Source organism: Meleagris gallopavo, chromosome 29 (assembly GCF_905368555.1).
Source record: "Meleagris gallopavo chromosome 29, MGAL_WU_HG_1.1, whole genome shotgun sequence".
In the NCBI taxonomy this organism is placed as follows: Eukaryota; Metazoa; Chordata; class Aves; order Galliformes; family Phasianidae; genus Meleagris; species Meleagris gallopavo.
Window position 1 is genome coordinate 26,073 of NC_139432.1, and position 15,485 is coordinate 41,557.

General features: G+C 37.9%; 1 gene segment (V, D, J or C); it reads right to left on the reverse strand.

Moving 5' to 3' along the window:
* Window positions 1–188: 188 nt before the first annotated feature.
* The window catches only part of LOC104914550 (M1-specific T cell receptor alpha chain-like), a 29,336-nt gene continuing 14,039 nt past the window's right edge, over window positions 189–15,485 (reverse strand). The window contains 4 exon segments of the C gene segment in view: window positions 189–547; window positions 1,022–1,128; window positions 2,193–2,240; window positions 2,677–2,940. Of these exon segments, the coding sequence occupies window positions 542–547; window positions 1,022–1,128; window positions 2,193–2,240; window positions 2,677–2,940 (425 nt within the window).

Genomic DNA, 15,485 nt, shown 5'->3' on the forward strand with positions numbered 1-15,485 from the left:
TCCTAAAGCTCACGTGAAAGATAAAACAAGTTCCTCCAATGAGAGATACAAAAAACCTGAACAAGTTTCTTATTATCAGTAGTAGTTATTTAATAGGCCTAAAGAAATGCCACATCGACCTTAAAATTTTGCTAAAAGCATTCTTCTGTGATAGAGAGGTGAGTGATTGAGAAGTGAGTGTTACTCAATTCAGGCAGAAATTTTATATCATTTTAATGCAAGTAATAGAGATGTTTGACAATACACAGTTACAGCAATCTCTGCTTCATCCAAAAAAAAAAAAAAAAAAAAACCAAACCAAACCAAAACAAAAAAAAAGGCATTGTCATGCTAAATGAGTAGAATGCTGAGAATTGTAACATATTTCTGAGTAGCTTTATAAAAATGCACATAAAGCAATTTAGACTATAATGGCTGGTGTGATATACAGAAAAAACAATGATATCTATTGCAGTAGGAGAATCTCTTGCACCCAATGCTCCAATGATGATTCTTCAACAGATTTTTTTTGGTACCTCACATCTGCACTGTCTGGTTACTTTCATTCCTGTAATAAACAAACAAACAAACAAAAAAAGTAAGTTAAGTCATTACTTAAGGTGGAGTCACAGCTACATAATAGCACACCTGAAGCATCTGGGCAATAGAAAGAGGAAAAAGACACTGGGCCAAAACCAACATATTAGTTCTGAGGACTTTAGAGTCAGTGCCCATCAAACTTTCACATCTGGAGATAGTGAGGGGATGAATCTGAAGAATGAGTGCAGACAAGGGAGAAGAATGTTGCAGGAAAAGGAGGGATGTTTAGAAAGAAGTTAAATTTGCATGAGGATAAAGAAGGGTAATTAGTTTGGAAGAGTGCGGAAAATGATAGCACGATGATCTGCAAAGAAGTGGAGGGAGTTTACAGGTAAAAGGTGTATGAATGAACTGCACAAACAGTTATAGAGAGCGAACATAGATAATGAGTTGATCCAGGTGCTTTCTCAGAGGCCTTACCACTTTTGTGGTATATACTCACATTTTTTTTCCACATAAGCATCGTCATCAGCACATTAAAAATTATTGCTTTCATTAAAATTATTTTCAGGCCCAGTTGTGAGAAGGTCAGCGTGTTCAGGTTCTCATCTGTTGAAGTAACAAGGAATGAAAGTCATAAGAGCACTGTGACATCCCCACTTCTAGACAGACCTAACAGTACTTCTTAATGAAGCTTTTTCCACTTTGCATGGCTGAGCTGGTAGGGCACTAATGAAGCAATGAACAGAACCACCCCACTGAGAGTCTATTTCAAGGGCCAGGCTTTCAGTCAGTATGAGCTTAATTCTACAGCAAGGAGGACTGCCAACCACTTGGTTGTTATTAACAGTGTATATGACACAGGGATGCTGGAAGAGTCTACCCATCCTCTCCCCCCAGTTTTTTAAGAGCGGCAGAAGGAAAAACAAGTTAAATTTTGTCCAAAGAACACAGAGTCTACTTGGATGTTCTACTAATCATAGAATCATTAAGGTTGGAAAAGGCTTCCAAGAGCATCTAGTCTAACCTTCTGCCTACCACTGATACTGCCTACTAAGCCATGTCCCTAAATGCCACATCTACACATTTCTTGAACACCCAAATCTTAGCTACAATGTCATTTTCACCTGAAAATATACTGATCTATATTGGAGAAGCAGGATGTGGTCACCAAAACATCATTTTAAAGTTCTCTTTGAAAACCTATCTCTGAAACATCTGGTCCAATCTGCCAAGTTTACTTATGAGTGCTTTTTTTGAAGTACTGTTTTGGAAACATTTGGCTAACTGGTTCTTGGTGTGCTTTGCTGTTATTTTTGTTTCTTGTTTTTCCACTTGGTGTTTTTTTTTTTTTTTTTTTCCCCAGCAAGATTGCGTGTTTGCAAGAGTAAAGCTATTCTGCAAACCCAGCTTGTGCAGAGGCAGGCTCAGCTCCTTTGAACTTGCAGAGCTTACTCTCGTGCACTGTATCTGCAGTGCGCACATGCTGCAGAAACCACCTCATCTTTTGGTTTGTTAGGTGTGCACCCGAAAAACATCTCTTCTGAAACACGGACAGGATTTCAGTCAAGCTGACATACCTGTACCTTACATCAACAAACAGGGGACATTAGCAAAAAATTAGGAAGAATTTTCTTAAATCAAGCTTTCCTCGTAAAATGCTGTGTTCATACCTGTCTTGAAGTGCAGCGACATCCCTGTAATGCAGAGAGTGCTGGCACCTGCAGATAGTAACAAGAAATTTAATTAATAACAGAAATTGACTTTGTCAGAAGTTCACAAAGGTGTTTCTATCTAGAAGGGTTGAATTTGAGTTTCTGGCCATTAAACCATAAATACATACGCTACTTTCAATGCAAGCATATAGTAAGATGTAATTCAACTTTAGTGTCCCATCAGACAAAGGATTTTCAAGCTTTATATCTCCCATGTTGTGATTTTGAGATCTCTCTGCTGTGACTATCCCAGCCTACTGACCCTTCATCTTGTTTCTACCAAGGAATAACACAAAAGAAAGCAGATGCAACAAGACAGCATTCCTTTAGAGAGTTGGAGCACAGCTCAGCACTGCTTACAGTGTTAGGAGATGTGAACAAGTCCTGTTCATACTAATAGCAGAGAGACCACGTATAGCTCTGAACACACAACCAACATTACCAGCTTCAGGATCATCGCTTCGTACTTCAAGTCCCTCGTGCATGGCACCACACTCCATTTCACCCTTCTTGGCCCAGTAGGTTGACAGGTAGCTCGCTTCATATTTGTTCTCAGATGTTGCCACCTCCACAACAGTTTCTGTCTTATTAACATTTGAGCGAATTGATTTTAGCTTTTCAGGGGAGTAATCCGTGATAAGGCACATTTCCAAATTCTTGTCATCTTCAGAGGTCAGTCTGTAGACTGAAGGAGATGGAGTAATATCTGAAAATGGAGAAGAGGCATTAGGTGAGATTAGAATATTAGGTGACACACATTAGATGTGTCAATCTTGACACACTGACACCTCAGGTATGGATGTCCCTCCATGATTCAAATGGGAAGCCGTCTGATCATAGGGATCTTGAGTTTGGACACCATTTGTGAACCAAGGCACTCACGGAGCTACAGGAGGCTTCTTTGACATATGTTGAGCCACAGGTGGTCAACCTGGATCCCTAGAGCATCTCAAATAATACTCATGTGGCCACCCACAGCCTAAAGGTCTACATCTAACCTAGTTATCCCTCTCTGTAAAGCTTGTTCAACTCTACACTGCCGCCTGGTATTCCTTTAGGATCATGACCTGACTGCAGTCAGAGATGTGTAAAACAGGCAGAGACCACCCTCCTCCTGCTTCACAGCCGTGAGAATTCATGTCTGGGGAGGACAGATTGGCCCAGGGGCATTCTCTGCTTTCTGCAGATGCATTGTCGAATCCACCACTGATATTCATAATCCCACTTCCTCCAGCTGACTTGAAGAATGCTGGTTATAATGCCAGGTCTTAAATGTGTCCATATTTACTGCCAGTCTAGCTAACAATGCTCCTATGGGAAAAAGATATGAAAGCCACTGCAAAGTAGCAACATATGTTCCCATTTAGGGAAAGAAAGATTAAATAAATAAATAAAATTTTCATTACATTTCACCAACTGACAGTACGATTTTTTTTTATTATTATTATTTTTTTTTTTGGGGGGGGGGGGGGTATGGTTATTCCTTTGGGAATAGATTTCAGCAATATATTCAGATTTAAAAAAAGCTGGATCACAGAATCACAGAATCAGAGAATATCGGGGACTGGAAGGGACCTTGATGGTAGGCCTGGAAGGGACATGGATGGTAGACCCCATTTAAAAGGCAAATGACAACAACAAAAAAAAAGAAATACAAATGAACCAGCCTGTATTGTTAATATGGAGTGCAAGGATACAAAAAAAAAAAAAAAAAGAAAAAAAAGAAAAAAGAGAGAAATAGCTAGATCTGTTCTTCTCTTTCACAACAAGTGCTCTGCTATCAGAAGAGCTGCAAATCCAACTCTCTCTCTAAATTAGTGTATGTTTTTTTCCTCACTGCCTTTGCAATGCTTTTATCTAGTGCAGATTTTAAAAATGTTTTTTGTTTTTGCTGGCAGCTTCAGCACCGCCTGCTTTGCAAAATACTCATTTCTCATTCTTGCTCTTAGTGGTTGCTGGCTTCGTTCTGTCACTAGAAGCATTTTCCAATTTGTTCCTTTGCATATTTGCATGCTGTTTTGAAAGTCTGCAGATAGCAAGCTTGGTAAATACCAGCTAATATGACTACAGCACTGTGACCTACATTTCCTGTTATTCTGTCTTAACAAGTTGGTGGATGTGTTGGAGTTGCTGTGTTGGTATCTATGACCTTTATTTATGAAAAGTTTGAGAAGTAAATAAGGATGCTCTGATCTCTCAACCTTGCCTAACTGCATCCTCAGTGAAGCATATCTTCCAGGTGGATGAAGAGGAGCTATCTAAATACCATCCCTGACCATTCTACAATGAAGGCCAACTCCAGTAGAGTTCAGTGGGAGAGCAGCTTAAGTTTGTTTCAACATCAAAGATCTATGTCTTTTATTTTTTCCCCAAACAGAAAGCTGAACTGATTTAACACACAACTGATATTCTATAAAGAATTATCTCATTATCCATTCCCTCCAAAGCAGAATCTTTCAGTGTTTGGTCAGACTGGAATTAGTGTAATTGAGTTTGATGACCATTTAGAGTTTAACCATTTGTGCAATAATTGTCCCTGGAAACAAAGGCTTGAGAAGGCAGTCCATTAATTTTCTGAGAGCTATCATTTTCCTAAGACGTTTGTGTAGGCTTTTTCTTCCAAAACCAGCATGGGTTTTAACTGTCAGAAACAGTTTTCAGTATTTTTACACCAGAAATTTCATTTATAGGGGGAAATAAATAATTTCAACTCAAAACAATAAACTTCCTGAACTGAGATTAACTATCCATTCAGCCAATAAAGAAATGAATTTTAAAAAATCCAATTTTTATAGTGAGCAAGAACAAAAGTATTCAAGTAATTAATCCTGAAATCCCTCTCTAAATACAGGTGGAAGAAAATACTTTTTTTTGTTGAAACTCAGTTGTCAAAAGAAACTTTTGATTTTATATTTGTGATATTGCTTCAAAGATAGATGTGTTTTTGCAACAAACTGATACCCTTCACTGACCAGTCTATCTAATGAACACTTTTAATTAGATAAACTTACTTGGGATTACAGACAGCCTTGTGCAATTTCCAAAAATTACTCCTGTGGCTCCAGTATCCCATACATCCAAGTTCAAATCATTGCAAATGACATAGCTTAAGTCACCTGGGAAATTTCTTCCTTATTTAATGTGAAACTATGATTTAAATATGAACTCAGAAGTGTCTGAATTTTTCCCCTTCCTAAGTAAAAAAATGCAACTTCTGGTGTTCGTGCAACAAAGTTAGCCCAGGCTAGCATTTTCCTTTTCAGAATGACAGCATGAGCCTTCACACTGTCTGACAAGACTGTAAGCTAAGGTCAATGACATGCCAATGTCATTAGTCTAAGAAATTAATGATGCTATCTCATTTCCCAGTATTCCCAGGATCCCTGATGCATCTTCACCATCACAATGTTGAGAAATAATCCTGCCTTCATTTTCTTTCAGCCTCTCTTCCCTCCCTCATCTAGAGGGTATGTTCATTCTCCATAAAGGTAGCTGTATTTAGAAACACAAATTAGTGGTCACTGCTCCTGTTTTCATAGCCTGTCCTTCTCCATATCTTAAGCACCTGAGCTGACTTTAAATCTATTTCCTCTTACAAATGTAGTATATCTTTCTCACTCAACAATAAGACTTTGCAATCAGTTGTTGCCTAGTAGCTGCGTATTTCAGTGTCTTCTCATCCAAAGTATGTAGGAAAACTGTCTACTTGACACAAAGTTGTTTGAAACTTCTTTCCATCTTAACAGGTTTCTAAGCCTTTTAAAATTTTACTGAGGAAAGGAAAGAGGCTTAAAAAGCATCACAAGAAATTTGGTCTCCTTTGCAAATACAAATTTTCTAATTCCTAACTGCTCACATTCTAACGTTAGTTTAGACAAATAAGGACTACACTTTCGGATTTTAAAACAAAAAAATCTTGATATATTCTTAGGCTAAGAGTTAGAAAATCCAATCATAAGGTCATTAGGCTGAATGACTCCAAAACATCATATGGTTGTTATTTTAAAGATGGATAAATCAAATCTGAACGTGCTAATAACCAAAAACTCAACTCATGTAACTTAAATTTGTTATGCAGTATTTGGCAGCATGCAAACTCCTTGCCGTGCTGTATGCCTGACCACACCACGCTGTGAATGCTAAGCATCAGTAAGCTGTTTAGCCATAGAAAACCATAAGAAACATGACCACCTTATCTAGCTGTTCTTTCCTGTAGTGAGTCACTGTCACACCATATACAAGCACTCCTTGGCTTTCAACACAGCATCTCTTTTTCAACATATTTTTGTCAGTGGCGGTCTAAAAGAAGATGGGAAAATGCTCTCATGTAATCCCCTAGTCCACCTGCCTAAAGAACAAGTAACTGCACTCCTGGTGCTAATAGGGTACAAAAAGTTTAAACATACTCGGGGTGACAAGAAGTTGGGTTCCAGCTCCAAATGCCAGTTCTGCATATCCCTGGTTGGCACACCGATGCCAATCTCTGCAAAAACGTAGGCACGTTTTCCAAACTCATACTGACAGCCAGATCAATGGCATTCTAGAGCAGGGAGTAACTTAAGGGAGCAGTGGCAAAATACACTGATTTTAAACACTGTCAAAGTACAAAAGAAATCTACAAGAAAAATGGTCAGGAACAGGGGGATAAAAAAATTATCATTCTTTCCTTGGTTACAGCTGTGTATTGCAGATTTTGAGAGTGATGCTTGAGTAATCTGTTTGTAAAATTGCCTAAATTCTATTCAGCACACCATGTGGTTAAGAACTTTTTTCCTTAACATTTCGTTGCCTATTACTTACTACTGGCTTAATCATCAGCAGGGCTGCTTTTGATAATGTCAGCTCGTATCCTCTTCACCCCGATAATTCACATGTTCCAGGAAACCTCTGACCTTGCTTATAATTTATCTCCTTTCAGTTTCAATGGCACACTGATATCCTATCCAGATCTTGCAGATTCACTGAGGAGCTGTAAAGCCATCTGAGCCTTTGCACATCAAGGTTCCTACACTCTCACTCAGGTAAGCAGTACCAGAAGTAAGGATTAAGGATGGACTTGTGGCTTTGACAGCTTGGTAAATCTGGATTCATGTCCCAGTCATGTACAGAATCCACCTGTGCTATCTGTGGATAATACCACTGTTGTCCAACAAGACAAAAGATAGGTCAGTTCCCGTTCTGACACTGACAGTTTAAAAAGGAATGAGTATATTATACCTTGGTGGATTCTCCTGCAAGTAAAGATAAAATGGTGGTACAGAAGTAGATATTTTCTTAATATTATAGCAATTCTTTTATTTCAATGTTTGTTCATCTGACATATCGTCCATGACTTGGCTTGAGGCCAATGGAAGCGTCACGGATTTACCCTTAGAATAGGAGGAATGCTAGTGACTTGTCAAAAGAACAGAATTAGTCTTTGTCTTAGCTATTACAGGAACGCAACTGACTGAAGAGCACTGTAAGCACATTTTTCTTCAGCTGTCTCAAGAAATACTGCTTGGACATCTTCCTTGCAATAACTTCCACCAGTTAGGGTGACACCTCAGGCTACTATAGCATTTTCCCTGATCTTAATGTGTATCCTCAACAAGCTTGCAAGTTAGGCAAAAATTCGGGATGCATTTACCTGGCAGAACCAGAATTCTTCTCCCAGATCCAAATGTGAGTTTGTAACTATTTCCATAGTCGCACAATAACACAGGCCTCTACAATATTCGGAGTGGTACTGAATGGAACCTTCAGCCATGAAACAGTCCACTAAAGGAAATCCCATGGATCTCCATAGTTAGACAGAACAGTCTATCTAGGACTTTGCATCCATCCTTTATTCATATTTTCATTATGAAGCACTGTCATATTCCATGTTTTTCAAACTTTCGAACTCCTTCTCTTGAATATTTCCCTGTATTTATTTATGTTTTGTTTCCACAAAACCACCTGCATCACAAATCTGTCCTTCATTCTTCATTTACTTAATCTCACTGTCAGCCAGATAAATCTCTCAAAATTTAATGTATCTACTTTTAATTCAAAGCTTACATAGGGTCTAATGGGATAGTATCAACTCCATCATCCCATTTTCTTGGATTTGCTATCTGGATTAGTCAAGAGTGATTTCAATTCAAATTTGCCATTTAGATTTTAAGTAGAAGTCATGCTTTTCAGTATGCAATTTTTTTTTTTTTTTTTACAGGGAGACCATTGCTTATACTGCCAAAAAACGCTGAGGTTTTTGGTATGCATTCAGGAAAGTCTTAGTTGTGAACAGAGCTAGATCTGTAGCAGTTGCATACAGATATGGCCATAACAAGTCAATCTGAGGACAAACAAACTCAAGGAGTGCTCTGAATCTTCACTACTTTAGCTTGCTAATAGCTCCATATAAATTGGAGGTTCTTATTTTTGTCTTATATTTTTCAACAGGGTCAGAAGATCGTTTGAAATATAAGATTTTTTCCCAGTGATTTTCAGAATTGATCATTTCTTTATATTGTTGTGTATTTTTACTTTTAGAATAAAATCACTTTGAAGTTATCTTAAACATGACACCATTTTAGCAAATGGAAGCATTACTCTTTCAGAGTAAAAAGAAAATAATTTAGATTAAACGTCTCGTAAAGAAATTTATAAAAAATGACACATTTACAAAAAGAAAAAAGAAAAAGGTTGGTTTCACAGTATCTGCCTTCCTTTCTTTCCCTTCTCCAAGAAGTTTCACACAAGAGAAGAACATTTATTTTTTTCAGACATTGCCGAAAAACATTAAAATTGATCAGGGGAATGGGTATGGGTAAAAAGACCCATACATCATATGTTTGGAAAATTAACTATACTTGAGAAAACAGGAGCTTAGTCAATGATCCAAAGGCATTTCTATGTTAAACTGTATTAATGCCATGCCCATAGATAACAGATTACAAGTTACTTGAGAAAGAATATAAGAAACAGAGCATACATGCAAGAGCAGACTGTACTCTTCCCCTACAGACCTCTTTAAATTTCTGTGAATTTTGAACTGGAAGTTTTCCATACATCATCATGTTCATTTGCCACCTAAGAACATGCAGAGCTCGTAACTGCTCACTCGTCACTGCTTAAAATTACTTTGGGAGATCAGTTTGTGGCAGCAACTAGCAAAAACACTACTTTTTTTTCCATGTACTTTTGTCCACACCAAATTATTTATCATATTTCCACAGAAATAATTTACTAATGCATCCTCTTGAACTCCTTCTCCTCTGTCTGGCTATCTATCTCACCCCTAGCTTTTAAGGCCTTTTGTACCACAAATTCTCATGCAATCGCAAGCTTTGAGACAAAGGTGCAAAAGGAATAATCTCTTACAACTTCTAATGCTCATGTAGATGTTGAATGCTGAAGCAACCTCACAGTACTCCCCACTAATTGGCTGTGACTACAAACTTGGTACCATTCTGTCATGGTTTGGCCATGACACATTCTCAAAGATAAACTTGCTTCTTGAGCTTCAATTATTTGCACTTCACATTATGGCAGAAACCCAGCCCTATCATTACAGCTTTGTTCAGGATCTCCTGAAGCCCATTATGTGCTCCTACTTTTCATCAGGATCCTCTTTTCTTAAAGCATTAGTATCCACCTACCAGAAAAGCCCATTTTACATACTACAGCTTTATGGGACAATTCTCACCACTCCAGATTTTGCTCACCAGTGCTGACTTTTCCATTTCCCTTTGCCTATTCTCCACATAAAGATTTCTGTTATCCTGGATTGTTAGCCCAGAAACAGTCATCTCTTTCCAACTTTTCAAGAAAATTCAACTTGAATATTTTAAATGTCTGATTTGTACATCATCAAGCATAGGGAGGGGAAAATATATATACGGTCATATGAGTAACTTTTACATCAGCTGAAAATTATACTGTAAAGCAACTAAAAGACAAAATAACTTCTAAAGTGACATAAGTATTTCCGAGAGAAATCACATCTGAGAATTCAGACATACCTACAGAAACTGTAAGTTTGGTTCCAGTTCCAAATACGAGTTCGCTGTAACCCCCAGTATTACACTGTGACACCGTGCTTTGCAAAATGGAGCCTTTGTATGCTCATATGCTTCACTGTACATGTGGCAATGCAAGATGCTTATTGGAATAATCTAAGGAAGGCAAGTTACTGCCATCTCCTCAACATGTACAGTGAAATAAACATGTTAGACCCATTGCTCTATCATTTTTGCCACTCACTGTTCTGGCCTTTGCCCACAGTCTAATCAGACATCTGCTTATTATTTCCTATGTGTGTCAATTAGAATATGCCTTCCAGAAAGTGTTTAGAAGCCTTCTGACCACTGCTGTTGAGTCTGACCAGTCTGTGCTGCCTTTCTGCTCAGTTCACTTGTGCTGCCTATCCTCCTCTTCCAGGCTGCACTTTACATTGTATTATTTAACACCTTCTGGGTTTCACCCAAAGATGAGTGCCACTACCAAACATGGGCTTGGATCTTGCCCTGAATTCTTCACAGCCTTTCAGAACACAATAGAAATCTCCCCTCCATTCTCTCCAGAACCAGGTCTGCCATGGCAGCTTGGGCAGAACTCTGATGAGTACTCAACTACACACACACAAATAAGCACTCTCAGTGCAATATATAGCCCATTTCCATTACCAAGAGCCAGAAACAACAATTGTCCCAGATAGCAGAAAAACTGAACAGTATGACTAATGTGAAGGGTTGGAAAAAAAAAAAATACAGAAAAATCAAATATCAGAATTTGAATTCAGGCCATATATTCATGGAAGTTTGCATCTGGGCTAAAAAAAAAAAAAAAGAAAAAGAAAAAAGAAAAAAAAAAGGAGTAAAAATAAGACAATTACACAATAAATAACATAATAAACCAACATGCTCCCAGTTTGCAGGGCTATCTAGTTTTGCATGTTGAAAGTGGGCTAAACATAATGAAAGCTCTGAGTATCATGTTCTGTGTAGCTGGAAAAATACATTCACACCACAGTGGACATGAGGGCAAAGCACATCAAAACCTCACCCACTGGCTAACATCAAGCAGAATCCTTCCTTAAGAATACAACCCATAAGAGATCCCTGCTGCAAATTAAATGGAGAATGAGATCATAATTAAATCATTAGTTAAAATGTGAACAAAATCCAGACACCAGTGACACCTCTCTCTCATTCCCTCTGCAAAACCTAGACCATAATTAAATGTACTCTCCATCCCAAAAGGAAAGTGGGACTGAATTTCTAAGAAATTATAGATAAAATCTAAGACACAGGTAAAGAATTTTTAATTGTTTTTACTATCCTCCAATGGAAAAAAATATATATATATATTGACTATCTTCCTGAACAACTTTGCTTTTCTTATATAGTTCTTTTCCAAATTTAGAAATTCCCTGATGAATCTACAGGACTACTGAAAATTTGCTTGATATTTAATTGAAGTAATAAAAAATTAACATGAGGTTTCTGACTCAGGAAATGCCCAGGAAAGTTTGTTAGGTGTGAGAACACATGCACAATTTTCAAAGGAGGGAATATATGTATAAAATTTCCATCAGTATTATTATATGTCTCCAAATTCAAGCAACTAAAAGGAAGTCTCTGTCTGGTTACATTTAGGAACCAATTCCTAATTTTATTTCAGATGAAGTGAAAGAATAGACTAAAGAGTCTGCTGTGAATATTTTGCAAACTAAGCATACTTATAGTTAGGTATTTACCTAAGCTAAAAAAGTTCACATATCTGGAGAAAAACAGAAGGAAGTTATCTCCAACTCCAAATATAAGTTTTTTTAAAATTTCCAGGAGAAACACCAGGACACAAAGCTTGCCTGCACCATGGTGCAAGTGTGGAACTACTCACAGTGGGAAGATAAGTTGCATGCACCTATGTTGCCAGATTTTAAATGCTCCCCCATAGCAAAACTCCATAGCTTGTGAAATTTAAATAATTGCACTGAGGAGGATCTCTGTCCTATAATATCTAGCAGACACTATAGTAAGAATGAAATCCTTGCAATTCTCATTTCGCAACAACCTGCATCTGAACTGGATTTTATTACTCTTTTAGCAAGCTTTCACTTTATTTTTGGTGGGCTGGATTTTTCCACCAAACAACTCAAAGTCCCGAGCCTCAGAAATCTTACTTGGTTTTACCACAAGTGTGGTTCCATCTCCAAACGTAAGCTGGTAGGTATTCGTAGACACACAGTGCTGTCTGGTATAGCAAAAATCTTTGTATGCTCTTCCAGAATTGTGAGGAGTGTATTCTGCTCGACATCCCTGCCTCCCAACTCACAGGCTGAGTACCCTGAGGATAACTACTCTGACTTTGAAAGTCAGAAGAAGACATTGAGTATCCCCACCTTTTCCTCATCCTTGGTGTTCCCTGCCACAACCAGTAAAGGATGAGAACTTTTTGAACTGTACCAACAGATAGTTAGTAACGAAGCTGCTTATGATCCCTGCTGAAACAAAACTATTTGTTGACTTTGTTGTTAGACGTGGTACCATAGCTTCCGCACAAAGCCTTGTCGGGCTAGAAAAGGATGGGAACAAGAACATGACCATGGTTTAGGATCAGAGTAACTGATGAGGACCATCTTCCTATCAATCCACTTTTCCCTCCACAGCTTTTTTTCCATGATACATCAAATGGGTAGATAACACAAGAAAAAATACAGTAATTCAGATCAGGACTACGCATTTCAACTAGACAGTTTCTTTCACTACCAAGTCACAATCTGAAAAGCCACTCTGCTATTCAAGTCTAAATCCACAATAAAAAACAGAAGCATGCATAAACATGTTTCTTACTTGGTTTCACAGTAAACTCTGTCCCTTTTCCAAAGATGACTTTATAGCCAGTGTTCACACAATGAAAAACAAGCCAACAAAAACCATCCCTGAAGCCATCACATCCACAGGCACAACTACAGTTTGTCTGATCTATCTCAGGAAATTTAAACATGAAATACAGCAGTTCCTTCATGGAAAGACTGATATGGGAATTTAAATGTTTAATCCAGCTGTTATTCTTCTATCAGATGTTCTGATGTGTAGGGATTTTCAAATGATGGTATGAGAAATAAGACAGCGTCCAAGCACATCCAGAATCCACTGTGCCACATACAGCTCTGATGCAATAATGGCCCAAAGTCATAGAAAAAGTAAACAACAGTACAACCCTACATTTTAAAGAAAGTGAACTATATTAAATTTCTTTTAGGCTTTTTTTTTTTTTTTAATTTGAATTTCCAAGTCTAAGCATTTCATCCTTGACACTCTTCCAATATTCTACTGCATAAAAATTATTTTTTGTCCATATTTTCAATACACTTAAGACATTTTAACAAGTTAGCTCTTGTTTTTGTGAAGACTGGTATTTGGACCGGACCTATCTACTTCTTATACCCTCTTATCTTTTCCCACCTATGTTTGAATATTTTGTCTGTAAATTTACATTAATTACCACAGAATTCAGCAGGAATTTGTCAACTTCATTTGGACTTTTTTTAAAACAGACATTTTGATTTTTCCCAATTTAATGGATTGCACAGCAATGTGGATATAATTCAGAATAGAATAAAACTGAGGCTTAACACCCTGCTCAGGTATAGCATTTCTTGTTCATTCCCTCTCTCTCTATATAAGGTCAAATTGTAGGTTATATGTACTTACTAAGATCAACTTTCAGTTTAGCTCCACTTACTCTTTAATTTTTTCCAGTGGATCAGTAACTGACCTCTCAAAAAGATAAACCAGAAGTATGTTCAGAAGAAAGCATGTAAAGGACAAATTGATCCACACCCAATTATATAACTATTATTTTTACCAGAACATGATTTGAATATATGATGACTATAGGATATGTTTATGGACAGAACACACCATCATGCATCTGCATCCCTACCCCTGAATTTAATATCACATTTTGTTCTGCAGGCTCACTCATGACCGTTTTCTCCAGAAAATGACATTGTGTACTCACAAGAAAGCACTGCCAACCTTGTTCCAGAACCAAAGAGAACCCGTCTTCCTGCATCATACACCCAGTGCAATACACTCTGTCAAAATCTCTTTTTGCACAGACACCATCACTTCCTCCACAAATCCCATTATTTATCAACAGACAGGGAGTAAAGATGCCAAACTGTCTCTGTATACTTAGGCTCCAGATCCATTTTTATTGCCATCTCATAAAAAAGTACTCAAGCTCAAGTACCAGAAAAAGTACTCAAGTACCAGAAGGACAACAGCAAAATCATCTGGAGCCTGAGGGCAGCAAGCACTGAAGGGCTTTGGTATTTGCTTTGTTTTGTTGCCTTGTAGGCCCCTGTAACACTGTGGAGGAGTTGAGGCCCTTGGAAAAATTCTGCTGCATTTGTAGACATGTAGATCTATCGAGCTGAGTGCCCAGCTCAGTACTGAAAATGTAAATTACAGATTATTCTACATGTTACAATGCTTACCAGGTCTCAGGGTTAAAATTACCCTTCCTGCCAAACACCACCTTCCCAAACCAGCATTCACATCGTGGCCAAGGAGGTAGCAAACATAGCAGCTCTTCTGATGAGGTCAACATGTTGGTTATCCTGAAATGTGAAGTGTCAGAACTGGCAATGAATTTGTCCAGAGAGATGGGTAGGATCTGGATCTGCAGCAAGCCCTGTGGAAGCAGCATCAAGGATACTGAGGAAGATATATTATCTCCAAATTCAAGTGATTTTGGATCACTGGAAAATGAGGTTTAAAATACACAGACACGTAAACTTCAGACATCACAAGAAAAGGAAAACGCAACCATTCAGTTTAAATTTAGAAAGCTTATTCATTGCTTAACAGAAATTACCCCGGAATTTTTCAGACATAGAAGCTGAAAGGCACATAGCTCTGCAGAACGTGTTCTGAAAATGCCACCCCTACTGCACCACTGCAGCCTCCAAAATCTGCTTAAGCTTCAACAGGACCAGGTTTCCAAATTTATCTGGAATGCCATTATCTCCACCACATACCACTAAGTTTAGATTAAAGGGAGAAGTCTTTTTCTGTTAACTTAAACGCTATGAAATACTGCAGAGAGGCCAAGGCCATGGTAGACATGTCTATGGTCATTTTCTAAGAGCTTCTGGAGAATTTCACAGTTTAGCTCACAAGTTTATCTCCACTAAACAAAAAGTATGGAGAGAAAAAGTGACCCAAATACTAGTTTCCAGTCTACTTGGCTACTTACGGGCTACAACTGAAA